General features: G+C 46.3%; 2 protein-coding genes across 2 annotated transcripts; both read left to right on the top strand.

Annotated features, from left to right (window-relative positions):
- Positions 1-12,652: 12,652 nt before the first annotated feature.
- Positions 12,653-13,824, top strand: LOC119314936. The gene is made up of 4 exons (XM_037589618.1): positions 12,653-12,827; positions 13,023-13,092; positions 13,185-13,386; positions 13,509-13,824. The coding sequence occupies exons 1-4, from the start codon at positions 12,733-12,735 to the stop codon at positions 13,703-13,705; spliced, it is 564 nt and encodes a 187-aa protein (XP_037445515.1). The 5' UTR covers positions 12,653-12,732; the 3' UTR covers positions 13,706-13,824.
- Positions 13,825-20,576: 6,752 nt separating this feature from the next.
- Positions 20,577-21,289, top strand: LOC119318984 (dehydrin Rab15-like). The gene is made up of 2 exons (XM_037593516.1): positions 20,577-20,829; positions 20,959-21,289. Exons 1-2 carry the CDS (start codon positions 20,638-20,640, stop codon positions 21,226-21,228), a joined length of 462 nt encoding a protein of 153 aa, XP_037449413.1. The 5' UTR covers positions 20,577-20,637; the 3' UTR covers positions 21,229-21,289.
- Positions 21,290-27,304: the final 6,015 nt, after the last annotated feature.

The raw sequence follows: 27,304 nt of genomic DNA, 5'->3' as shown, positions 1-27,304 counted from the left end.
AAGCGAGGTCTAAGCTTGTGGGAGTTGATACGCCCATTTTGCATCATGCTTTTATATCGATATTTATTGCATTATGGGATGTTATTACATGTTATGTCACAATACTTATGCATATTCTCTCTCATTTTACAAGGTTTACATAAGAAGGGAGAATGCCGGCAGCTGGAATTCTGGGCTGGAAAAGGAGCAAATATTGGAGACCTATTCTGCACAACTCCAAAAGTCCTGAAACTCCATGAAAGTTATTTTTGGAAATAATAAAAATATTGAGCGGAAGAAATACGGCAGGGGGCCACCACCTGTCCATGAGGGTGGGGGCGCGCCCTACCCCCCTGGGCGCGCCCCCTGCCTCGTGGGCCCCCTGTTGGCTCTCCGGTGGCCATCTTCTGCTATATGAAGTCTTTCGTCCGAAGAAAAATCATAAGCAACCTTTCGGGACGAGACTCCGCCGCCACGAGGCGGAACCTTGGCGGAACCAATCTAGGGCTCTGGCAGAGCTGTTCTGCCGGGGACACTTCCCTCCGGGAGGGGAAATCATCGCCATCGTCATCACCAACGCTCCTCTCATCGGGAGAGGGCAATCTCCATCAACATCTTCACCAGCACCATCTCCTCTCAAAACCCTAGTTCATCTCTTGTATCCAATTCTTGTCTCCAAGTCCGGGATTGGTGCCTGTAGGTTGCTAGTAGTGTTGATTACTCCTTGTAGTTGATGCTAGTTGGTTTATTTGGTGGAAGATCATATGTTCAAATCCTTTATGCATATTAATACCCCTCTGATTATGAACATGAATATGATTTGTGAGTAGTTACGTTTGTTCCTGAGGACATGGGAGAATTCTTGCTATTAGTAGTCATGTGAATTTGGTATTCGTTCGATATTTTGATGAGATGTATGTTGTCTCTCCTCTGGTGGTATTATGTGAACGTCGACTACATGACACTTCACCATTATTTGGGCCTAGAGGAAGGAATTGGGAAGTAATAAGTAGATAATGGGTTGCTAGAGTGACAGAAGCTTAAACCCTGGTTCATGCGTTGCTTCGTAAGGGGCTGATTTGGATCCATATGTTTCATGCTATGGTTAGGTTTACCTTAATACTTTTGTTGTAGTTGCGGATGCTTGCAATAGAGGTTAATCATAAGTGGGATGCTTGTTCAAGTAAGAACAACACCCAAGCACCGGTCCACCCACATATCAAATTATCAAAGTACCAAACGCGAATCATATGAACGTGATAAAAACTAGCTTGACGATAATTCCCATGTGTCCGCGGGAGCGCTTTTCTCTATATAAGAGTTTGTCCAGGCTTGCCCTTTGCTACAAAAAGGATTGGGCCACCTTGATGCACTTTGTTTACTTTTGTTATTTGTTTCTCGTTACAAATTATCCTATCACAAAACTATCTATTACCTATTATTTCAGTGCTTGCAGAGAATACCTTACTGAAAACCGCTTATCATTTCCTTCTGCTCCTTGTTGGGTTCAACACTCTTACTTATCGAAAGGACTACGATAGATCCCCTATACTTGTGGGTCATCAGTATTGTAAGTGTGTAATCTCGGCACTCTATAGGGCGATCCTCTAATTATGTTTAGCAATCATAAAGATATAACCAAATAAAACATCTCAATCAATTTCAACATAAAAGGTGGAACTGTGATCCGTAATTCTACAACTATAATGCAACCTAAACTTAGGCATTGTTTATAATTAAGATGCACTAATGTTTAAACAAATTTTAATATAAAGTGCGCTCCCGCTCAAATCAATATCTCTCCACATTGAAAGTGAGTGATTTAAGATCGTGGTCTGATTGAGCCATTGATGTGGACATCACTTATGACGTGAACTTCAACCAGTGGGCAAACTTTCCGATCATATTGCGGAGGCAGGCTGTTAAGCCAATGCCTTGTCGTCCCTTTTAACTTGAGCGACAAGTATTTGATGGCGTGGAGGTCATATCCATTAGCTATATGAATATGGAGAAGAAAATCTTCAATCCGTACTGATGGGTCTGTAGTGCCATCGTATGATTCTATATTGATAGGCTTAAACCCTTCTGGGAATTGATGTTCCATTACCCTGTATGTAAAACAACTCGGGTGTGCTAGACCTCGGTACTGAGTGGTATCCCATCGGAGGTCGGGAGAAAGCCGTGTGTAGGCTTGGTCTCGGGCCCGACTGTTCCTGTCTAACCAGGCATTGTAACCGTCCGGCCCGATAGGCGCACGTCCTCGTGATCCATAGATGGACTGAGGAGGCGCTCGGTTTGCCTCGATATGTCGTTGAATGTCGTGAGGTTCTAAATAATCCACTAGGTCCTTGCCATAACGACAATGAGTGGGTTGAGTGTGGAAATCCTCCCACGCTAGTCTGTCTCGTCCTCAAGGGGGACGGTCAGGTACATCAACGGTTAGTTCGTCGTCGAATTCAGGCAGTAAGCGTCTACGTGGGTAAGATTTAGGCGCGGTATGGTGCCGCTCTTCAAGGTCTCGTTTGGCCGAAAGTATTTTGACCCACTTGTTGTTTAATGCATCTTCATTGGCCTGCAGTTGTTGTTGTTGTTTCCGCTTCATGCTTCGAGCAGTAGCGACTAGGCGACGCCGGAAGCGTTCCTGCTCAACGGGGTTTTCTGGAACTATGAGGTCTTCAGTTCCGAGGCTCACATCCTCCTCGGATTCCGGCATGTAGATATCATCGGCCCCTTCAAAGAGGTCGTCGGGATCCGAGTTCCTGGGATTCATTCAGGGTCGACATGGCGATCTGGGGAGGCTTGAAAGTCCTCCCCTGAACGCTCTGCCTCTTTGGCCACTGTGTCGGCAGTAGCGTTGTTCCCGTTGGGTTCCCCATTGGTACCCCTTCTGTGTCTGCACCGACATCTTAGAGGGGATTTTGGGGTGTCGACCATGTAGACATCGCAGGTTGATGTTGCTATCCATTTACCGGTTTTTCTCAACGGCGAGGTGTTTCCAGAGAGGCCCTCAACATCTTCATCCATGTCGGTTGCTTCATCGTAGTCGAGTATATCGGTTAAATCATTGACGGTGGCGACTAGGTGGGTGGTGGTGGGATGTAAATTTCCCAATCATTGATTTTAAGTCCGATTTTGTCGCAAACCGAAGTCTTGCCGTCCATGATTGACATGCTCTGGATGCGGGCAAGCATCTCGTTTAAGCGAGACAGCTCTTCGATAGTCACGGCCTACCTATAGGCAGGGCTGACTTGAAGTATGGCCGGCATAAGCTCGGTGTGGTCTCAGCGCGGAGAGGACCCGTGGAAGGTTCTAGGTCCGGCGTCGGGGTCTGCTCTGAATTTGATGTAGATTTAGAGATAGGGGCCGGATTTGAATCGGGAGCAGGGGTCGAGGAGAGATCATCCGGGGTCATTACGTCAGGACTCTCCGGCAATGCCAAAGATCGCAGCCCGACATTCTCAACGAAGATCGGTCCCGGAGTTGGGATTCCATTGTCAGGAGACTCCACCCCTAGCTGGGAGTCCAGCTTGTCAGGATGAGCTCTCCACGGGAATCCGTGGTGTAATCCAAGCCTTCAAAGGTCACGATCTGACCTGGGGCATAGTTCTGCTCGGAAGCCAGATGGCCAGCCGAGTCAGCGCAGAAGGTCATGACGTCGAACACAAAGAGTTGGGCGGGGACGTAAACGTTCCCGCAACCGTTGTCACAAGTTATTTGCAGATGAGCCATTGGTCCTTCTATCGATCTCACAGCGGAAATCTTAATGAAAGCACCAGTGTCAGTGTAGAAACCGGCAAATCTTGGGGTAGGGGTTCCCGAGTTGTAGATCTTGGGCAGATGCTAACAGGAACAGGGAGATGATGTTTTCCTAGGTTCGGGCCCTCTTAATGCAGGTAAAACCCTATGGACTGCTCTTGTTTAAATTGATGGAGATGTTACAAGTACAGAGTTGATCTACCTCGAGATCTTCAAATGTGTTCTAACTCTAGGGCTAGGAGAATGAGATTGCGTTTATGTCCCCTCTATGGGCTAAACCCCTCGGCTTATATACACGCCGAGTAGGGCATCTAGGGTTACAAGGTTGGTATCATGGCTTGGAGGCGGCGAAAGAGGTCTTGGAGTATATGGCAAGTCTTTGGTAGATGCGGTCTTGATCTTCTCCCCGGCGTACGATCCCCGGAGTCCATCTTGTGAAGAATGAGAGCCCTTTGGCCCAGCCCGAAGTGCATGGACCGGCTAGGTTGGTACCCCCTAGCCTAGGATACCATCAACGGGATGACTTGTCGTGGGCGTGGTCACGCAGTGGATGCCATCAACGGCTAGTCTTGGACGAGCGCCTCGCCGCCTTCACAAAATATGTATGCACAAGATTCTGCTACTAACATTGTGGAGTGTGTGCTGTTGCGGTGCTATGACATCTACACTCTGTGGAAGAAGCTCCTGGTTTGATTTACAGTTGATGCTAGGTTTTTTTTGGGATATACTTTTGACAAGGTGGCTTCATGTGATGCTACAGTGCGCTACGGAGAGGTACAGAGGTTCCCCACAGGAACATGTATGCACCATAATGTTTCATCTTTCGATTTTGAAGTTCAATATTGACTCCTTGATCCCGTTTCTTAGGGTTCATGATTCACAATTGATCTTGGACTATGGAACTAAAATGTAACTGAATGTTCATGGATGTCTTAAAAAGGGAAGAATTCAGACCATAAATGTACATTATATTTGATGGATCCGTCTAACCTATACTTGAAATTATAGTGTACAATTTCCTTCCAACTTGCTAATTCAAATTTTCTTATTTTAAACTCTATAGTAATAATTCTAAAAAACATATATATTTGATGGAGCCTTCTAAGTTGGACTGTTGGACTTGAAATTACAGTGTACAATTTCCTTCCAACTTGCTAATTCAAATTTACTTATTTTAAACTCTATAGTAATAATTCTAAACAACATATATATTTGATGGAGCCTTCTAAGTTGGACTGTTGGACTTGAAATTACAGTGTGCAATTTCCTTCCAACTTGCTAATTCAAATTTACTTATTTTAAACTCTATAGTACTAATTCTAAACAGCATATATATTTGATGGAGCCTTCTAAGTTGGACTGTTGCACTTGAAATTACAGTGTGCAATTTCCTTCCAACTTGCTAATTCAAATTTACTTATTTTAAACTCTATAGTAATAATTCTAAACAGCATAATAATCTAGAAATTATTTTCCAAATGATGTTTCTTTACATCTTCTTATATCATTATATGATGTGAGATGGGTTATAAATACAAATCACTAAATAATTTTAGCATAGTTGTTATTTAACATCCGTAAGCTATCGTTGGCAAGGGGTGGGATGGAGGATAAGCGGTGTCAATGTGGTATTCCGTTTTGATATTGAGGGCGTGGACCGGTGGAGAGGGTCCTTGAGCCTTTCTTATTAATTAGGGTAAGGATGTTCTATACTTCTTCTTTTTTTGAAAAAGATACGGTGCAAGCGTTCATCGCGGTGTGCAACCAGCCAACCATACTAGTGCCGTCTGATCTCGTCAAGGAGTGGAGATGTACAACCCATTGCTTATGTGATGATGACATCATGGGTGAGACGCCAATGTGTATGCCTGTCGGGACATATGCCCGTCATGTCGTAGTGTTTTCCTATTCTTTTTCTCGCATTGCAACGCGCGGGCATTTGTGCTAGTTATTATTAAAATTGTAAATGATCACTTGTACATGAATACATCATACCATTGCTTGATTAGAATCTAAACTGCCTAGCTAGCTAGTCCTAAGTGTGCCTGTCAAGCGAAGGGTGTTGCACATTTCAAAAAGAAAAGAAAAAGCGAAGGGTCTTGCATTGCATGTAAGGAATCAATAATAGTCACTCATGTACCAGTGTCCTTTTTCCGAGTGTCCTACAGGTGAAACCTAGTGCTTCATGTCAAGAGCCATGGTCTTGTTCCATTGCTCGCTAATACCATGGCGGCGGAGCCACCAGCACGTCTCTTCCCTCCAAAGCCTGCGCTCAAGGCGGCGCCACCAGCTCACCTCCTTCCCGATAAAGAGAGGGGAGGCGTCCAGAGGCTCAACCTTGATCTGGGTAAAGTCCGTGAAGGCCGTCCTGTAAATCCACCGGGCTGGCCCATCCCAATCGTGGTTCTCCACCACCTGTATCTTCTCCTCGCCCTGCTCGTACGGTATCCCGTGCAAACCACGGCGTGAGGCCCTGCCTTCTTTCCCGAGCCTCCCCTGTATACTCGCTTCTCCCAGCCATCCGCGTAGTAATCCTCTCCGACGACCAAACCACCGATGAGTGGCCCCTCAGTGCGGATCATACGCGCGAGGCTGGAGGCCGAGGGCAGCCGCTTGAACGACCAGGTTTCCCATGACTTGACCTGGAGGTTGCACCGCCGCCCCCAGCCGTCCTGGTCTGGCCAAGCCTCCGCCCCGCCGGCCCGCTGGATTTGCTTCAGCACGTTGTCAATGGTGGCGCCGTCCTTGCGGTTCCAGACGCGGGCAGCTTTGCATCTCTTCACCAAGTCCGTGGCCGTGGAATCAGGGATGTAATACGGGAACGTATCGCTGCCGTGCCTCCTCTCGAACGCCAGCCGGTGCTGGGCCTCCAAGCACATCAGGCAGGAGCTCTGACTGCACGTGTCTGAAATCACAACACAACAAGGTCAGCCCAGGCCCAGCCGGCCGAGCTAGCTAGCTCAAGAAGGAATAATAATCATGATGTTGATGATGCAACCTCTTAATTCCTTGAGTGCAAGCCTGACTCACCCTTTATGTCCTGGGGGATTGGACATCCCATAATATCTAGCCAGCTCCACGACTCCGTGGGGCGATACCGTGGCGGTGCACCCATGAGCTCACCGACCCAGTCCTTGAGCCCCAGGAACCAGTACGTGGCCCCAATGTTGGTGGCCACCCTGAGTCGGATCGCCACCCCGCCCCCGAACCTCCCACGCGCCAACAACACGTCCCTCGCCGCCTTCGGGCCCCCGACTTTAGCTGAAGTCATCAAGAGCAAAGCAGTTGAACAGTGGCCAAGCAGTGTCAAAATTTGGTGTGGCCAAAGTAGTGTCAAAACAGACATGCTAAGGTGTTTCTTTTAACCTTTATTTAGGGTAAATAAATTTCTTGTAACCTATCTACAAAACACAGATGAACAATCTCAGTGATGGATCAAGACTAAAAATTCTTGCATAACAACCAAGGTACGGTGCAGTTAGCTAGAGACATGCAGGGAGCATCTCACGAGCGGTGCCCGACGTGATGGCGTTACCACTCGTGCTTGGCATGGCGTCACCGCCATCGCCTGCCGACCGGACACAGCGAACCTCCCAGTCCAGCGCCCCCGTGCGGAGGAGAATGACCCCGCAGCTGCCGGAGTCGCCGCGGCGGGGCTGCACCAAGTACTGCCTCCCCTGCATTTGGTCGCAAAGAATCGTTTAGAAACCGCAGATTCAGAAAGAACGGGACAAGAATTGCTCTAAATCTCAGAATTTTGCAGATAAAGAAAAACAAGACCAAGATTACAGCTCCTGGGCAGAAATATGATTCATTTAATTAGAATTGTTGGAACCTGAATTTTGTTCACAGACTGATTCGACGCAAGTAAAATGGGCTAAATCAAATGGATATCACCATCTTCTATGTTAAGGCCAAAAGGAGATGAATCAACTGATTTGGAGTTTTAAGTTTCATAATAATTTATTCCCCCAATAACGCATCTTCTTTTACTTGTCTACAAGATTACAACAGTTGCATGCAGACAATTCCCAAAACCTACCAGTTTTAGTCTTTTAGACTACAAGAGTTCAGTTAACTGTTTTATCCTACAACAGTTTCAGTAAACTGTTTCTGGGAGTAAAAAAGTTTCAGTAAACCGTATCAAGCACAAGAAGATTAGCACAATAATAAACCCCAAAAGATCATTGTAATGCAGCAAAAAGCATCTACACTAGAATCTGAACGTTGTGGATGACAAATTAAATCAAAGACCTTCAGTTACTGTGCATGACAAATTCGCGTGCAAAATGTTAGTGTACCTGTCCTGTACCTTCAAACAATGTAATGTGCCATCCTTGTGATGATTATAAATGTGATATTGCAAAAATACTAATTGAATTATGTCCAGAGGTTTGTTTTTTGAGGAATTAATTCAGAGGTTAGAAAATTAGTATATTACTATGCAAAGGTGAAATCAGATGACTGAACTTGATTTGCCTATTTATCTATAGGCAAATGTTCCAGAATGGAACTGAATTATATGAATCAAGGAGTGAAAAAATTCACAAGGAAAATCAAACTACCTTTACTCTTCTATTAGACTGCAACAGTTTCAGGCAACTACCAAATCCTAAATGAACTACTTTTACTCTTCCATAAGACTGCAACAGTTTCAGACAACTACCAAATCCTAAATGAACTACTTTTACTCTTCTATAGTAACCTTTTTCCAAGCACGATCAGATTAGCACTCAACTAAAGTAAGATTCTAAACATTTTCATGTAGTAAAATAGTATCTACACCAACATCTGTAGATTCTGCATAATAGATTCAAGATCAGAGTACATTCTCGCCAAAGAAGATCAGAAGGAGGCAGATGAACAATCTAAATCTCAGAATTTTGTAGAATAAAAAGAAACAACTAAGATTACAGCTAATGTACAAAACCTGAATATAGCTTATGTGCAGAAATCAGATTCATTTAATTTAGTATTGTTAGAACCTGAACTTTTTTCACATAGTTATTCGACGCTAATTCAAATGGATACCACAGCATCTTCTACGCTAAGGACAAAAGGAGATTAATCAACTGAGTGGGTGTTTTAAGTTCCATAATGATTTATTCCCCCAATAACAGATCTTATTTTACTTATCTACAAGATTACAACAGTTGCATGCAGACAATTCCCAAAAAAAAAGTTGCATGCAGACAATTCCCAAAACCTATCAGTTTTAGACTACAAGAGTTTCAGTTAACTGTTTTTTCATACAACAGTTTCAGTAAACTGTTTCTGGGAGTAAAATAGTTTCAGTAAATCGTATCAAGCAGTAGCAGATTAGCGCAATAATAAACCCCAAAAGATCATTGTATTGCAGCAAACAGCATCTACACCAGAATCTGAACGTTGTGCATGACAATTTAATCAAAGACCTTCAGTTGCAGTTCATGACAAATTCCTGTGCAAAATCGTGGTGTACCTGTCCTGACAAATGGGCTAATTCAAATGATTTGGAGTTTTAAGTTCCATAATGATTTATTCCCCCAATAACATATCTTAATCTACTTATCAACAAGTTTGCAACAGTTGCAGACAATTCCTAACACCTATGAGTTTTAGACCACAAGAGTGTCAGAAAACTGTTTTTTCAGACTACAAGAGTTTCAGTTAACTGTTTTTTCAGACTACAACAGTTTCAGTTAACTGTTTCTTGGACTAAAACAGTTTCAGTAAACTGTATCAAGCACAAGCAGATTAGCACAAAAATATACCCCAAGAGATCATTGCAATGCAGCTAATAGCATCTACACCAAAATGTGAACACCACCAGTTGCAGTTCATGACAAATTCCTGTGCAAAATCGTAGTGTACCTGCCCTGTACCCTGACGAAACCCGTGAAAGATCCCTGCTGATGCTCGAACTGAACCCGTATGAACACCGGAGGGCTCGACGCCAACGGGTAGCCGTGGAACTTCCATGGCGTGTAGCGGGCGAGCTGGGACCTGGGGCTGCTGCCCGCCGAAGCGTGGCGGCGCGAACTGGGGCGGAGGCCCCTGGAGCTGAACCTGAGCCATCGGCGCGTTGAAGTAGCGGGGGGCCTGAAGCCGCTGGGATCGGAGCGGCGGCTGGACCTGAAACTGGAGCGGCGGCGGATGCATCGGCTCGTTGACGTTCGGCGACCCGAGCTGGAGCTTCTCGAGGTCCTGGAAGAGGTCGCCCATCGTGTGCCCGAAGCGGTAGTCGCCGAACACCTGCACAGCAGGCAACAGGGCGGGAAGCCCTGAACGAATTCCTCCGATTAGTTTGCAAGAAAGCAAGAACAAGAAAGCAACAGGAGAACTCGGCCGGGAGGGGACTGATCGCACCTGAGAGAACTCGGCCGGGGCGGCGCAGGTCGGTGGACGCGCGGAGATCGTCCCCGCCTTGGTCGTCGTGGCGGGATCTACAGAGGTCGGAGGAGTCGCCGAGGTCGTCCCCGCTGCGGCGTCCGCCTCGGCCGTGGCCGCAGTCGTCTCCGCTGCGGCATTGTCCGCGCGCCCGTAGAGCGAACCAAGCGACATGCCGACGGTGTCCCCGTCGAACGTGTAGCTGGGCGTCTTCCCTCCTCTCCGACGGTCCTCGCTCCTCCTCGGAGGACGCGGCGGCGGCGCTGCTCTCCCGCCCCTGGGAGGACGCGGTGGCAAACTCCCCAGAACCGGAAAGGCCGTGTCGTAGTCGAGGCTCGGCGCGAGCGCTGCGTCGGCGGGGGGCCGCGAGGAGGAGGCGGCGGTGGAGGGCATGGAGGCGGCCGTTGGGAGTGGCGGGAGTTTGAAGAAGAATTGGTTGGGGAGGCGGTTGGGCCGTTGGTTCGGGGTGCTGCCCTCCCGTATTTATATCGCTGCGCATAGCACAAGAATCAAGAAGTGCCCCGCGTACATTCGCCTTCTTCTTCTGCCCCGTACCTTTTTTTTTTGCGGGATAACAAATTTTGGACGATCACAATGCCGAACTGTTGTGTGGCTTGGATCGGTCCTGATGAACTCCTTAACATTGCCAGTCATGATTGTAACCCTGGATAATTTTGAGTAATACTCTCTCCGTTTCAAATTATTCGTCGCAGAAATGGATGTATCTAGAACTAAAATACATCTAGATACATCCATTTCTACGACGAGTAATTCGAAACGGAGGAAGTACAAGAATTATGCTCAATCAAACTAGTTTTGATCTCCTCTATCAGAAAAGCATATTTTGATCTATCCATCTCTTCAGTATGAATCATCTTCACTGCTTCAAGGCTGTCTGACTCAACATCAACAGGTAAATTGCTCCATTGTAATGCTAGTCAGAAACCTTCTCGAATGCCTATGATCTCCTTCTGCTCCGTACCCTGCAGTACAAAGCGCAAGAGTCACGTACGTACGCGCTGATCGCTGGCTGAATCCAACCTTAAGGCTGCAACATTTCTTGTGCACCTTTGTACTTTCACAGGCTTCTTTCACCATCAAAAACCATATTCAGAACTTGAAACCATGCATGCACACCTTGCCGAGGCCCTGTAACAATGTACTATACCATGCTTCACATTTTCACAAGCGTTTGCAAGAATTAGAGCGGGCGTGAGACGTGGAATATGTCCACGAAGGGACTTCCCTTCACGAAGGGAGGTCCTATTTAGCGGCCTGTGCACCCCAGGATGCGGGAACACACACCTCCGCGCAGGGCGGATGCCCTCATTTTGTTTTCCGTTTTTTTACTTTTCCTCCTATTTTCTCTTTTTGTTTTATTCTGGATAGGTTCTTAAATTTCATAAAATTATGAATTGTTCAAAATAGTTCTTGAATTAAAAAATGTTCGCAATATCAAAAGAATGAATTTTTTATTTTGATGAAAAAAATTGAGCATTTTTTTATTTTAGAATAATTTTTTTGATAAATAAAATTGAACTTGATGAACAAAAGTTTTATTCAAGAACCATTTTTTGAAAAATGGATGAACAAATATTGAATTCAATGAACAAATTTTGAATTTGATGATATCTTTTTGAAAACTATGAACAAGTTTCGAAATTGATGAACATTTTTAATTTGATGGATTTTTTAAAATCCAATGAACAAAAAATTGAATTTGATGAATGAAAAAATGTTTGGCACTTGGAAAAAGAAAATTCAAAAAACTGAAAAAAAAAGTAAAGAAGAAGAAAAGAAAGAGAAAAAAGAAAAAGGGAATCGCTCAGCATCAACGGCTGAAAAAGAGACATCCACTGCGCAACACGTGTCCATCCCAACATCGCCATCGTCCTTGCCACGACTACGGCTCTCAGCCCCCTATGTACCCCGCCGCCACTGCCGCTCTCACCAACAACCGTGGAATGTGGTTCGTCGCGAGATGAATGGGAAGTAGGGTTATGCCGGTCAAAATGATTTCAGGCAAGCCTGGCAACTTTAGTGCTTTTGTTTGTTTTTGAAAGAAACTTGCCGCGTGTCACTAGAATTTGCCATCCTTGCGTGTCTTGTCATCGAAAAACGCCAGGGCTGGAGTGTGTTACATCCCACGTGTGGCATTTATCATTAGGGTTAGGAAGATGTCTTTGTGCTTAGTAGGCTACGTGTGCAAGTACAATAGGAAAGCTTAGCTTAAGTCGGTTTGGAGTTTCCTTGTGCTAGCTTGCTTGGTCTAGCACGAGTCGGTTTTGTAACTCGTACCTGCGTGCAAGCAGCGGCAGTCTACGGATTGTAATCACCAGAGATTTGAGAAACAAAGACAAGAGGCACACAAAAAACGTAGGCTATTGGGGCGTAACCCCCGCTGGACAGTGGACACACGGCCCTCCTGCGGCCCAGATCCAACCAGCCGGCCTGCCTACACGCTATTTGTTGTGGAGCATAAACAAACGTAGGCTATTTATCTTCCGTAACGCAAAGGGACTCATAGTCTCCGATCCCGATCGGCTTAACCACATACTGACGTATACGGGGAAATCCTTCTATTTACTTTGGCCAGCCGCCAAGAGGCACCGGGACATTGATCCATCGATGGGTTCCTTATTCTCTTCCACTGCCGGCGGCGACGGCGGCGCCGCTGCCTTTGATTACGCCAACCCTCCCCCAGGCAGCCGTATGTCAAAAGAGTATGTAATTCGCAGCTACTGGATATATTATTTCTGTAAATTTCCTCAATCGCTTGCATGTATCTATTCTTATAGGAGTACTTATTATGAGTTTCACTCGATGAACGTCTGATTGCCCTGAATAACCAACCATCGAACGAAAGATCCATCCATTATGTTTATTTATTTGGTGTACCCTTGTTTATTTGGAGACAGAGATATCGTCGCCTTCCGAATTTCTCAGCTTGTCGACGTCGCCCTTGAACATTACAACTCCAACAACCCGGTATGATACTCTATCCGTCTCTCCCTCTCATACATCTAGGCGAGTACTTAATACTTATGATTGAGAGTTTGAGATCGATCGCTGAGATGCAGGGTGCCGAGTTCGAGTATCCTGAGTATCCTCCCACCACGGAGATGAACGCCGTCTGCGTCGGTTTTAGGGGAACTTTCTGGTACCACCTCGGCTTTTCGGCTCGCCCAGTGGATGCCACCGCCGAGACGCAACACTTCTTTGCCGAGCTATATTTTGATAGACGCTGGTGCCAAATAGCCGTTGAAACATGCACTATCTTAGGTACTACCTAAATTTATCTTTACATTCGGCCATACTGTGTTTGCTAGCCACTTGAGTATATCCATATCATTAATGTAACTTGCAGCTAATTCTGTCTTTATCTTTCTCTGTAATGTCAACAGAAAAGCCGTTGTGCCGCTTTAGAGCCTCGTGTGCATTTTGTCCAGATGAATCCAATATCTTGCACCCAAGCAGTGCAGATTTTTTCTGTGGAAAACAAGATCACGAAAAAGAATTCTTTCACAAGAGAGATATGCTAGTGCGGCCATTCAATTCTTTTATGACACCTCCTGATATAGATAGCACCGACGATCCATGACTCAACACATATGTTATGGCCCATGGATTATAGTTGTAAAATAAGTATTGTTTTCTTCTTGACTCAACTCATATGTTATGGCCTATGGATTACAGTTATAAAATGAGTATGTTTTTCTACTTGACTCGACTCATATGTTATGGCCTATGGATTACAGTTCTGAAATAAGTATTTTTTTTTCTTCTTGTTTTTATCATCCTTGTTGTTCAATTTCGTTGATCACTAGAAAAAAAAAACTAGTATTTCAAAATTTAATGTGCACAAGAACAAGTACCAGAACTGATAAGCATGGGTGCAGCTATAGCGCATGAGACCAGCTTTCTCTCTCTCTCTCTTATTTCAATGGTGTAATTTATGTTATATTTCACTCGGCAGAGACTTCCAATAATAATGACTAGCTAGCCTTTTGGGTTGTGTTTGAAAAAGAGTCATTCCAAGCTAGGTTGAAGAAGGCCCCGTCAAGACTACAAAGTTGGTTATGCTTGATTGTTTGACCAATTAAATCTACTGTCTAGGAGCGCAAGTTCTAAGAGTGCGAGCTACTCCCTCTGTCCCATAACATAATATAAGAGCATTGGGACGGAGGGAGTAGTTGATTGTATCACCGTACAAATTTGCTTCCATTTGATGGACCGCACAAGAACTTGAATAAAAATACATGAAAATTTGCAAAGCTTGGGGCGTATGCACATATGCTCTAACATGGCAGCTGGGACCTCGTCAGGCTTGGTCTTGAAGTTCATTAGCCTATATTCCACCATGTGGCAGCTGGGCCTCGTTGGATACATGGATTTGCCCTCAAGGCTCGCTAGCATCTTCACCATGGCAACTGCGACCTAGTTAGGCTTGATCTCGAAGCTCTTTTTGAGGTTGGGGTTACTCTTTATTATTGCAAAATTTGCAGACAACCTTTTTGCTAAGTTGGTGCCATCGTCTGAATCTACTTGCGCTGGTTGCTACTTCCAAGAGTTAAAACGCTCTTAGATTATGAGACGAAGGGAGTACTTTCTGAGGCTTTCTGAGTTGGCACCGCCACTTGCCCACTTGGCCCTATGTGATGCCTGTTGCGGTCTCTTTTGCTTCTTCACATCGAGAAATGTCAGAATACACACCTCATAGGGATGTTATCATTGTGGATGCAAGACGCCCCCTCGAGCTTACCCCTCTTGACTAGTGTCTCAAAAAGGAAAACCTCTTGACCACCAGGTGCCTGAACTTGTTTCCACTGCCAAGTATCTGCTCCTTGTGGAATACAGTGTGGTCCTAGCCATCGTCTAAGATCTCTATGTAGATACACTGAGCTCCGGAGTGAAAGCTTAAATCTGATTCGAGTTGGTTATACCTGGCTACTGCATGTTTTTACGTTGTTACTTTGTTGAAGGCATTGCTCAGACTGATTCTTCAGGGTGAAAACCTAGATTCTAACCTTGAGTGGTTTGATTCGGTGACGGTAGCGTTTGAGCGGCGTTTTCTTTCTGAAGACGTTGCTATTGAAGGACATCGTCGTATGCGTGGTGTCATGAGATGGTTGGTGTGGATATGGTCATTGTTATAGTTTGCCGAGCATAGTTTTGGTCTTGTATGACTTCTTGCCGGCGCGTTTTTGTGTACGTGTGTCGAACGTCCGAAGGTCTTTAAACCCCATTCCACCTTTTCCTTTAGGTCTCACCATAAAGATCGGATATGTGCTCCTTGTGTTTGTATCACGTTGATGTTTCATTTTGAGTCAACAAAATCCACTCTTTATTAAAAATGTAGATATTGCTCACGGTAGTCTTTTTTTCCAATATGGTTTCTCCCAAATACATCAGAGATATATGACGTTTGTTGCCCCCGTTAAACCTACCATTTATACGATTGGACCAGTGGCTTAAAATCGACGAAACGAATGAACCAACCGGAAATCAAAACGAGATATGCTCTGGGATCAAATCGTGTAAGGGTGGGCGTACAAAGCTTATATGAAATTGTTAAATCTCAGTCAACTGGGACGAAGACTTCGTCGATGCTACAGTCATGAAATCTTATATAGAGATTCATGCAAAAAAAATTATGTTTACTTTTTTTCTTTTTTCATATGTTGTGTCATTTGACTGAGATTTAATTAAGTCTTGAGTTGGATCTAGCCACACCCAAGCTTATATGCATAGCTGCTTGTAAGTTGTACGTCTGCCACGGTCCTAGTCATACGGCCGATCGAGCCTTTTTCCGTTCAGGTTTGCTATTTCACATCTAGATGTGAAAATACTTATCTCACGTCTAACTCTTAAGCCGTTTGATTGAAAACTTTAAGATCCGTGTTCTTTTAAAACATGCACTCGTGTAGCGTTACGTTTCTTTGTCCGGTTGTTCCGTTTCAGAAGCTTACGTCAGGTAGCTGCGCTCGGCTGCTACGTTAGCTAGCTGTGCTTGGCTCGTACCTTATGGGTTCTAGTCTATATATGAGCTGTGGCGTTTTATTTCTTTTTCTGTCATTTCTTTCTTTTCTGTTTTCATTATTTGTTTTAAATTATGAACTATTGTAGTTTCATGTTTTTGTATTTTATATTTTCCTCTTTTCCATTTCTTTTTTCTTTTTCTTTTTCTTTTTCTTTTTTTATTCTTTGTTTATTTTTTTAAATCCGTAATAAAATCACACTGCCATCTATTTGCTTTAAATGTCATGTAAATCTTGATTGCGGATTATTTTGTCGCGCATCTCATATCGTGTCGTATGTCTGGTGTCTATTTGTCGATCGTCTTGTGCGTCCGTTTTTTGTTCAACCATTTTTACGGCGTGATCTAGGGGTTCTGTTTCTCATTAGTTTTGCTAATTATCATGTACATGAGAGTGAACAATGTCTCACCTAACTTATATACCGTTAGATATGAACCATATATGTTGTCGTTTGGGAGGCACGGCCTGTTTATTTTCTATTTGTTTTCGTTGTGCGTTTTTTGTGGCATGGTGGAGAATTTGTAGAGCCCATCCTCGACTCACAAATAGATTCGTAGTTGTCACTGATGCAAGTTCACCCCCGACTCACAACTATGCATGTGTTTTCTTTGTCATCCTAGTTGCAAGTTCACTCCCGATTCGCATCTGGGTTCGTAGTTTGTTAGCGTCCAAGTTGCAAGTCAACCCTTTGCTCGCAATTAGGCATGTAGTTTGTTTTCATCCTAGTTGCAAGTTCACCCTTAACTCACAACTTGGCTCCTAGTTTCGTAGTTGTCCCAGTTGCAAGTTCACCCTTGACTCGCAACTAGACCCATAGCTTGTGGTTGTCACGGCTACAAGTCCATCTTGCACTTGCAACTCGTATTGTAGTTTTGTTTAGTTGTCCGAGCTGCAAGTCCACCCTCGGCTCGCAACTCGCATCATAATTTTTTTTAGTTGTTCCAATTGCAAGTCCACCCTCGAATCGCAACTAGGTCTGTAGTTTGTTTTATCCTAGTTGCAAGCCCACCCTTGACTTGAAACTCGACCTATGTTTTACTTTTCATCGCTTTTTTGTAGGTCCACCCTTGACTTGCAACTGAGCCCGTAATTTGTTTAATCCTAGTTGCAAGTCACCCCTTGACTCGCAACTGGGCTCGCAGTTTTGTAGTTGTCTCAGTTGTAAGTCTACCCTCGACTTGCAAATGGAGCATGTGTTTTTGTAAGTCTACCCTCGACTCGCAGCTGGGACTGTAGTTTGGTTTTCGTCCCAGATGCAAGTCTACCCTCGACTTGCAACTAGGCTCGTAGTTATCCCAGTTGCAAGTCCACCATGGACTGGGGGTCTGACCTTTTTTTGTCCGAGATGCAAGTCCACTCTCGACTCGCAACTAGGGCTCGACCTTTTTTCCCAATTGCAATTCCACCCTTAACTCACAACTGGGGGTCTAACATTTTTTTGTCAGAGTTACAAGTCCACCTTTGACTCGCAGTTGGGGCCCAACCTTTTTCCCCAGTTGCAATCCCACTCTTGACTCGCAACTGGGCCCTGACATTTTTTTGTCCTAATTGCAAGTCCACTCTCGACTCGCAACTGGGGCCAGACCTTTCTTGTCCCAGTTGCAAGCCCACCCTTAACTCGCAACTGCGCGCCCGACCTATTTTTGTCCCAGTTGCAAGTCCACCCTCGACTCGCAACTGGAGTCTGACCTTTTTTTCCCAGTTGCAATCCCACTCTTGACTCGCAACTTGGCCTCGATATTTTTTTGTCCTAATTGCAAGTCCACTGTTGACTCGCAACCGGGGCCCGACCTTTTTTTGTCTCAATTGCAAATTCACCCTCGACTCGCAACTAGGCCCAAACATTTTTGTCCCAGTTGCAAGTCCACTCACGACTCGCAACTAGGGCCCAACCTTTTTTTGTCTCACTTACAAGCCCAACCAAATTTTATATATGTTTAATATTTTTTTCAAATGCATGATTAACATTTTTTCAAGCACATGTTTTTAACTTTCTATTATAGGAGTATATGTTAAAAAATGCACATTGGAACATTTGTCTTGCATTATATGAAACTTTTTTAAACTATGTGAATATTCTCTAAATTTCATGAACATTTTTGTAAAGCTGCACGATTTTTTTACACTGCATGAATTTTAAAAATACATGCGAACAATGCTACTTTTCATGAACATTTTTTCAGTGAGCAGGGAACATTTCTCGATACTAAATAAATAAAATAATCTCACTCTTGCATGTACGCACGTGGCATGTAGAGTGAAAACAAAAGTGCATGGTTCTACGTATTGTTTCCCACATGTATGGTGGTGTTAAGTGTGCGTTCAGCTGTGTGTGTGTGTGTGTTTTTTTGAGACAAGCGTTCAGCTGTACGTGCACATGTCAATAACAAATGTGTGTCCAATGCTTCAGCGGGTGATGGGGGTGGGTTGGGCAGCGACACACAAACAATCCAGGACAAACAAACAGGCCTGGGGAATGAAGTTGGAAACGGGAGGGAAGGAGGAACTAATCGTAGTTGTCAACAAAAGAGGCTGCCATGTAGGTAGATGTGAGATATTATCTCACATCTAGATGTGATATAGTTAGACCCTTTTCCGTTCTGCTTACAATTGCAATCGATCACGCGGCGACACCAGGGCTTCGTCTAGCGGGCAGAGCAACAACGAAACGCAGGTGACTCCCCTCCCCTCGCGTCGTCCTCCCCGGGGCGACCCGAGGGCCCCTAGGGTTTCCCTAGGCGCCGCTCCCTCCACCCCTCCTCCCCTGCCGTCACCCGAGGGAGTCGTCGGGCTTCGCCTGGGCGACTGCTGATGACGGTGGTGGCGGGGCTTCGTCGCTTCGCTCGCTTGCGTTGGGCCCCGGAAGCCGGGCGGCGGCCCGGTTGGTGAAGCGGCGTCGTCCTTCGGCGGGCGGCACGCGCGGGAGGCGCGGGCCGGATCCCTCGGCTGCTCGGGCAGCGAGGTCCTGGCGGGCAGTGGTCGCGGCGTGGCGAGGTTCTACCTCCTCTGCTCCAGATCTGAAGGACAGGTTCTCCCTCTCTCTGCTCTTCCTTGCTGGATTCGCCTGATTCCGGGCCTCTGATCCCCGGATCCGGTGACGTCGGGGTGCTCCCTGAGCTGGTGGTGCTGGACGAGCCCGGGGAAAACTCCTGTTGGTATTCCCAACACGGCGGCGACGGCGCCCCTTTTGCGTCGGTCTGCTTGTTGGAGTCGCAGCCGTGGGCTCCCATCCACACCCCGGCCATGCCTCCCGGGCGAAAGCTCAAATCCCGGCGTGGGATGGGCGGCGGCGGCGCCTGGTGCGTCGTGTCCTCCTTGGAGGCGCCGTCTGGGGAAGGTTGGTGCTTTGGGGGCGTGTAGCAGCTGCAGTTGGGCGCCTGGCGTCTGTAGAGTCGATGGCGTATATATTCGGTGCAGGTTTCAGATCCGGCCACAAGTTGCTCAGCGGCGGTGTTTTGCAATGCCCCGGCGGGTCTGCGCCCTCGAGACAGGGCGGAAGGGGATCGGGTTCCCCTTCCTGGCAACAGCAGCGCCGTTGGTGCTGATTTAGCCTGTTCTTGAATTTCTCGAACCTAATCTTCGCCATGGGGCTTGGCAGCTTCTTCCTTTCGGCGTCTCTCCCGGCGGCTTACCCTCTTCCATCGGTTCCCTACGGCGTCTGCGTCGCAGCCTCCGTGTGTGTGCTCCGGCGTGATGATGGTTGTGATCCATGGCTGGCCCGGACTTGAGGCCACCCTTGCTTTAGCTCTCGGGTGAGCGTCTCTACACTTTGACTGTTCGGCGCCTTCGAGCCTAGGCGAGGGGAAGGGTTCCTCTTCGGTGTTAGAGAAAGCATGTGTTATGCCTTCTCCAGTTCCTGGTTTCAGTCATGTACCCGACCTATTCTAGCGGCTGCAGATCCTCGTGGCTTCTTCCGTAGTCGTTTCAGGGCCTTTGTGTAGTGGGCTTACCCTCAATTAGCTGCACTTCAATGTAATTTTCCGTTCGCTGGTTGTCGGTGTAGCGTTGTAAGCTGTTCTGCTTTCTCCCTTGTATCCTTTAGCCGTTGCTTTGTTCATGGTCTGCTCTTGTACTCCTGGCCGGTTGATGGCTTTGTTAATTTAAAGTCGGGCTCCTCTGGAGCCTCCGTTCCAAAAAAAAAAAAACGAAACGCACCGTCGTTTGTCATCAGATGAAGAGAAGAACACCAGAACGAGCCGATCTGTCGAGTCACCGGCCTCCAGAACAACCCAAGGCGCACCTGCCGCGCTCCGGGCGCCACGGCGCATACACGCACTTGCCGGTCTGTCGCCGAGGACAGCTAGCCACGTCAACCTCCCAAGTCCCAACCCACCACGTATGGGTTGCGCACGCACCTCGCTGCCGTGGGTCTGGCTCGCGCCGCAGTATAAACACCCACCGTGTAGCTCTACAAAACTAGGCTTTGGAGTCCATTTTGGGACCGGTTCAGGGGATAGATACAGCAGCAAGTCCAACAACGGTAGTAGTAACAAAGATGGAGGAGTACCAGGGACAGCACGGTCACGCCGTCGACGAGCACGGCGACCCCGTGGCCGGGCACGGCAACCCTGTGGCACGCTCCGCCGCCGGCGCGTTCACGGGCGCCGGCGGGCAGCTCCAGCACGGCAGGGAGGAGCACAAGACCGGCGGGATACTGCACCGCTCCGGCAGCTCCAGCTCCAGCTCGGTGTGGTTTCTACCTCTGCGTGTTCCATACTTCCATTTCAGAAAACGTTTTCTTTGGTAGTATGTTTCAGTCTTTCAGACACATGTGCATCTGCTGATTTCCGTCGCTGTTGTGTGTACGTGTTTGCAGTCTTCTGAGGATGACGGCATGGGCGGGAGGAGGAAGAAGGGCGTGAAGGAGAAGATCAAGGAGAAGCTCCCCGGTGGCCACAAAGACAGTCAGCAGCACATGGCTGCGGGAACCGGAGCTGGCGGGGCCTACGGGCAGCACACGGCCGCGGGAACTGGGACCGGCGGAGATTACGGGCAGCAAGGGCACCCAGGAATGGCCGGTGCTGGCGCCGGCGAGAAGAAGGGACTCATGGACAAGATCAAGGAGAAGCTGCCCGGACAGCACTGAGCTGCCGGCCCCGACTGGCTGTCCGCTGCCGACTAGCCCTCTTGAGTTAAGCTTGAGCTGAGCAAATGACAGCAAACTACTTTAACTAGATTAACAGCAGGAGCATCCTCCTTCCCTGCACCACGCCAGGGTGATGCTCCTGATCAAAATATGAACAAGTTCCTAGCACAAGTACCCATAAGTCTCGTCACACATCATAAAAGTTCAACATTAACATTTTACTTAACTTAACTATATAGCATGCTCGATGTCACCAACGCAGTTATGCCTGCTACAACGAAATCAGCACATGACCAAGAAGTCGTGGTTGTCTTATTGGAGAGAGTCAATATTCTTATTGGAGAGAGTCAATATGATATTGGCGTGGGTTCTACCAACTAAACGAAGAAGTTTTTGATTGAATAAACATTAAACGAAGAAGTTTTTGATTGGATAAACAACGTATAATGATAGATGCTTTTTCGGCACACATGGAGACATACCTCCTGTAGATGACCCTTGAATTCAAGTAGATCTGAACCTTCAGTCCGAGTTTTGAGATGCGCACAATGATAAGGTCGTCGGGGACGATCCGGTGACGGCGGCAGAAGTAGTTCCAGCCCCGGCCAAGCATCATGTGCCCCTCGAAGTTCTGAACCTACACCCAAAATACGCACCGCTTGTTCGCCGATAGCCTAACCACGCGCGGGAGCTGCTTAATGACCAGCCAGGTGTTCATCACCTCCACGAACTTGCGAGGGATGATGAGCATGGTGAGGTCCTCATTGTCCTTGATCTGCTGGTAGAAGCGCAGTGGCTCCCAGGCCCCCTCCTTGTGGCCCTGCCTCGAAGATCGTCCCCTTGAACAAGGCAGGCTCATGAAGGCGATCCTGTCAGGCGGGTCCACCATCCTGAGCCACATGTTCGTGGGGATGAAATCCTCGATGCCCTCAGCTCCGGCCACCGTCTGAGCTCCTCCACCCGCCACATTTCAGACAAGTCTTCAATATCTTGTTAGGTAAGATAACAAGTATTAGTGCACAAACTCTTTGCAAAATAGCACTGATCAGAGACATTTACCCAAGAGCAAATGCCACTTGTTGTTAGGCAAATGGCACTGATCAGTGGACTTGTCCAACAACAAGTGCCATTTATAAATGACATTTTGCCCAACAGCAAGTGGCAATGTCACTGATTAGTGGCACTGATCAGCGGACTTGCCCAACAGCAAGTGCCAATGATCAGTGCCATTTGCTTTTCCGCAACTGCCACTCATCAGTGTACTATCCTAAGCATGGCGACATCTAAAAATAACAACAACAAGTGCCAATAGCACCCATGTGCAGCCATGCACGTTTTGCAGCATCCTAAAATGGTACTATTACATGCACGTATAACAATCAACACAAACCCTAGCTTGAACATGTATGTTAGCAACATGAACAACAACATGAACATGATCATAGCTTGAACATGAACATGCCATTTTCATGAATATACATCCTAGCAAGACCCTACCATGAACACATATCCTAGCAAAGTACACTATCATTGGGATTCTAGCATGAACACAGCTACTAGCATGAACACAGATTCTAGGACACACTAGCAGTAGCAGTAGCAGATCCTAGGACACACACTGTACGAAATAAGAATAGATCAGTCCGATTGGATCCAATTGGATCTACTCCAATCCCATCTAATCGTATCGAATCCACTAACTACTATCACATGCCTAAGAATGAAACACGTAATCTACGAGCAAGCATTGAGGGGGTTTGACTCACCGGAGCACGCGCAGTCGCAGCGAACCGCGGCCGGGGTGAAAACACCTGCGGGAAGGAGAGAGGTGGTGGAGCAGAGGAGGAGCCGGCCCTGGCGACGGCTTGCGGCATCGGCCCCGTGCTCATCGCCACGCCGGAGGTCGAGGAGAACGGGCCGCCGACAAAAGAAAACCCTTGGATGGGGGTCAAAAAAAACCCCTTGCCTAATGGGGTCCCAACAAGCAGCAGCTCCCTCAACGGCGCCGACGCCGAGCCGAGGACCACGAGGTCAGGAATCAGCGGCGGAGCAGGAACGGCCGGCACCGCATTGGCCGGCGGTGGTGGCGGCTGCAGCAGATGGGGGACGGCGCTCGCAGCGCCGACACCAGGTCCCACCCCGAGTTCTGGAGCCTGGCCAGGCAGCGCTCCTGGATGCTGGCGATGCGCTGGTCACGGGGGGCAGAGGGTGGAGCGACGATGGGCGAGGAGGAGCCATCGGAAGAGAGGAGAGGAAGAGGCGGTGAGGGAGAGAGGGAGCAGTGGGAACAGTGCGACTGGGCGGTGACAGAAGAGTGGGGGCGAGTTATGAGACATCCCCTCCGTCTCCCGTGCTGCTCGAGGCGTGCAACTGCCTCGCAGGCGTGGGCGCGCCTAGCCAGGCTCGCGAGAAACTGCCGATTCGGCAGTTTTCGCTGGGCCAGGCTGCGGGCTGCTTTAAGGTCCGTGTGGGCCACAAACCGCATGCAGCCCAGACAACCAAACAGGCCGCGCACATCCTGCGCGGGCCTGGTTGGGCTGCATGCGGGCAATCAAACACGCCCTAAGATGCCATTCTAGCATGCGTCGTGTTTATTATGGCATCTCCACCGCGACCCTCTAAAGCATACATCGTCATCTGATTGAACAAACAAGATGAATTTCACGCAAACCAGATGATTTTTATCTAAACCAGAAAAATTCATTATATTTTTAACATATTTCAACTAAAAAGCATATGACATTTTTAACCTGGTCGAAATCTGAATCTTTGCAGGCTGTCTGTGTTTCACATGAGTCATCCAATAGCTGATCGCGCAATTCTGTACATTTTATATGAAATTTGAATAAACAGGACAACTCTTGCCAACCAGATGATTTTTATTTAAATCGGATCAAATTTATTATATTTGACATATTTCAAATTTGAAAAAAGCAGATGACACATTTATATCTAGTCTAAATCTTCGCCGGTCATGTAGGCGTCGTATATGTGCAGTTGTGCACATTGATACTGATCATGCAACTGCATACCTCAGACGTGCGCATACATTTCAAATGAAATTACCTCATCTCTAATTACCTCAAATCTCTCGAATAAAATTACAAACAAAACGAGTGTGCCTCAAACGTGCGCATACATTTCAAATGAAATTACTTCAAATCTCTCAAATAAAATTACAAAGAGAACGAGCGTGAACGTCCTCATATATTTCAAATGAAATTACTGTAGAAGTGCATGCTCTAGCCAGTGCAAGCTCTAGCCAATGCAACCAAAAGACTAATCATGGAAAAGACTAGGCAACACATTATACGTCAACACTTTCCTTCACGTGTGGCTTCCTCAGGCCTAAACGTGGACCAAAACTGGGCTGCAATATAATTGCGCCAGCCGGGTCTTGAACACAAGACCTCTTGGCTCTGATACCATGTAGAAGTGCATGCTCTAGCCAATGCAACCAAAAGACCGATCTGATGTAAGAGACTAGACAACACATTATACGTCAATAATTACAAACAGAACAACTTTTATGCAAATCTAATGATTTTTATCTAAACAAGACGAGATTCATTACATTTTTAACATATTTCAACTAAACGAAAAACATATCACATTTTTTATCTAGTCTAAATCTTCATCTGCAGTGTAGGCATCAGTGTTTTACATCCTTTCTTCGCCTGCCGAAAGCAGTGTAGGCGACAGTGTCTTACGTCCTTCCTGATGGCGGATGGGAGTGCTGAAGTAGGCATGATACTGAAGGAAATATGCCCTAGAGGCAATAATAAAATTATTATTTATATTTCATTATATCATGATAAATTTTTATTATTCATGCTAGAATTGTATTAACCGGAAACTTAGTACATGTGTGAATACATAGACAAACAGAGTGTCCCTAGTATGCCTCCACTTGACTAGCTCGTTAATCAAAGATTGTTAAGTTTCTTAGACATGGACATGCGTTGTCATTTGATGAACATGATCACATCATTAGAGAATCTGTAGAGCATCTGACTATGTGATGGACAAGACCCATCCGTTAGCTTAGCATAATAATTGTTCAGTTTTATTGCTACTGTTTTCTTCATTACTTCTACATGTTCCTCTGACTATGATATTATGCAACTCCCGAATACCAGAGGAACACCTTGTGTGCTATCAAACGTCACGACGTAACTGGGTGATTATAAAGATGCTGTACAGGTGTCTCCGATGGTGTTTGTTGAGTTGGCATAGATCAAGATTAGGATTTTTCACTTTGTCTATCAGAGAGGTATCTCTAGGCCCTCTTGGTAATGTACATCACTATGAGCCTTGCAAGCAATATGACTAATGAGTTAGTTGCGGGATGATGCATTATGGAACGATTAAAGAGACTTGTCGGTAACGAGATTGAACTAGGTATGATGATTGATGACCCACAAGTGTAGGGGATCCATCGTAGCATTTTCGATAAGTAAGAGTGTCGAACCCAACGAGGAGCAGAAGGAAATGATAAGCAGTTTTTAGTAAGGTATTCTCTACAAGCACTGAAATTGTCGGTAACAGATTATTTCGTGATAAGGTAATTTGTAACGAGTAGCAAGTAATAAAAGTAAATAAGGTGCAGCAAGATGGCCCAATCCTTTTTGTAGAAAAGGACAAGCCTGGACAAACTCTTATATGAAGGAAAGTGCTCCCGAGGACACATGGGAATTATCGTCAAGCTAGTATTCATCACGCTCATATGATTCGCGTTCGATATTTTGATAATTTGATATGTGGGTGGACCGATGCTTGGGTACTGCCCTTACTTGGACAAGCATCCCACTTATAATTAACCCCTATTGCAAGCATCCGCAACTACAACAGAAGTATTAAGGTAAAACTAACCATAACATGAAACATATGGATCCAAATCAGCCTCTTATGAAGCAACGCATAAACTAGGGTTTAAGCTTCTGTCACTCTAGCAACCCATCATCTACTTATTACTTCCCAATGCCTCCCTCTAGGCCCAAACAATGGTGAGGTGTCATGTAGTCGACGTTCACATGACACCACTAGAGGGATGACAACATACATCTCATTAAATTATCGAACGAATACCAAATTCACATGACTACTTATAGCAAGACTTCTCCCATGTCCTCGGGAACAAACGTAACTACTCACAAATCATATTCATGTTCATAATTAGAGGGGAATTAATATGCATAATGGATCTGAACATATGATCTTCCACCAAGTAAACCAACTAGCATCAACTATAAAGAGTAATCAACACTACTAGCAACCCACAGGTACCAATCTGAGGTTTGGATACAAAGATTGGATACAAGAGATGAACTAGGGTTTGCGATGAGATGGTGCTGGTGAAGATGTTGATGGAGATTGACCCCCTCCTACTGAGAGGATCGTTGGTGATGACGATGGTGATGATTTTCCCCTCCCGGAGGGAAGTTTCCCCGGCAAAACAGCTCTGCCGGAGCCCTAGATTGGTTCCGCCTCGTGGCGGCGAAGTTTCATCTCGTAAGCTTGCTTATGATTCTTTTCTCGGACGAAAGACCTCATATAGCAGAAGATGGGCACCAGAGGGCCACCTAGGGGCCCACGAGGCAGGGGGAGGGCCCAGGGGGTAGGGCAGGCCCCCCACCCTCGTGGCCAGGGTGTGGGCCCCCTCTGGTGGATTCTTTCTCCAGTACTTTTTATTAATTCCAAAAATGACTTCCGTGAAGTTTCAGGACTGTCGGAGCTGTGCAGAATAAATCTCTAATATTTGCTTCTTTTCTAGCCCAGAATTCCAGCTGCTGGCATTCCCCCTCTTCATGTAAACCTTGTAAAATAAGAGAGAATAGGCATAAGTATTGTGACATAATGTGTAATAACAACCCATAATACAATAAATATCGATATAAAAGCATGATGCAAAATGGACGTATCAACTCCCCCGAGCTTAGACCCCGCTTGTCCTCAAGCGAAAGCCGAAATCGAAAAAATATGTCCACATGTTTAGAGATAGAGGTGTCGATAAAATAAAATACGAACATGAGGGCATCATGATCATTCTTAGAACAGCAATATATATATATACATA

This window comes from Triticum dicoccoides, chromosome 6A (genome assembly GCF_002162155.2).
Source record: "Triticum dicoccoides isolate Atlit2015 ecotype Zavitan chromosome 6A, WEW_v2.0, whole genome shotgun sequence".
Taxonomy (NCBI): domain Eukaryota; kingdom Viridiplantae; phylum Streptophyta; class Magnoliopsida; order Poales; family Poaceae; genus Triticum; species Triticum dicoccoides.
Note: the sequence above shows the minus strand (reverse complement) of the source record. Positions and strands in the feature narration are given on the sequence as shown.

What these genes read in the sequence shown, in the direction of transcription:
- LOC119314936 (XM_037589618.1), top strand. Translation starts at nt 12,733, where the DNA reads ATGGGTTCCTTATTCTCTTCCACTGCCGGCGGCGACGGCGGCGCCGCT. An exon ending in GGCAGCCGTATGTCAAAAGA is followed by an intron (nt 12,828 to 13,022) that starts GTATGTAATTCG and finishes ATTTGGAGACAG; the next exon opens with AGATATCGTCGCCTTCCGAA. An exon ending in ATTACAACTCCAACAACCCG is followed by an intron (nt 13,093 to 13,184) that starts GTATGATACTCT and finishes GCTGAGATGCAG; the next exon opens with GGTGCCGAGTTCGAGTATCC.
- LOC119318984 (XM_037593516.1), top strand. Translation starts at nt 20,638, where the DNA reads ATGGAGGAGTACCAGGGACAGCACGGTCACGCCGTCGACGAGCACGGC. An exon ending in GCAGCTCCAGCTCCAGCTCG is followed by an intron (nt 20,830 to 20,958) that starts GTGTGGTTTCTA and finishes ACGTGTTTGCAG; the next exon opens with TCTTCTGAGGATGACGGCAT.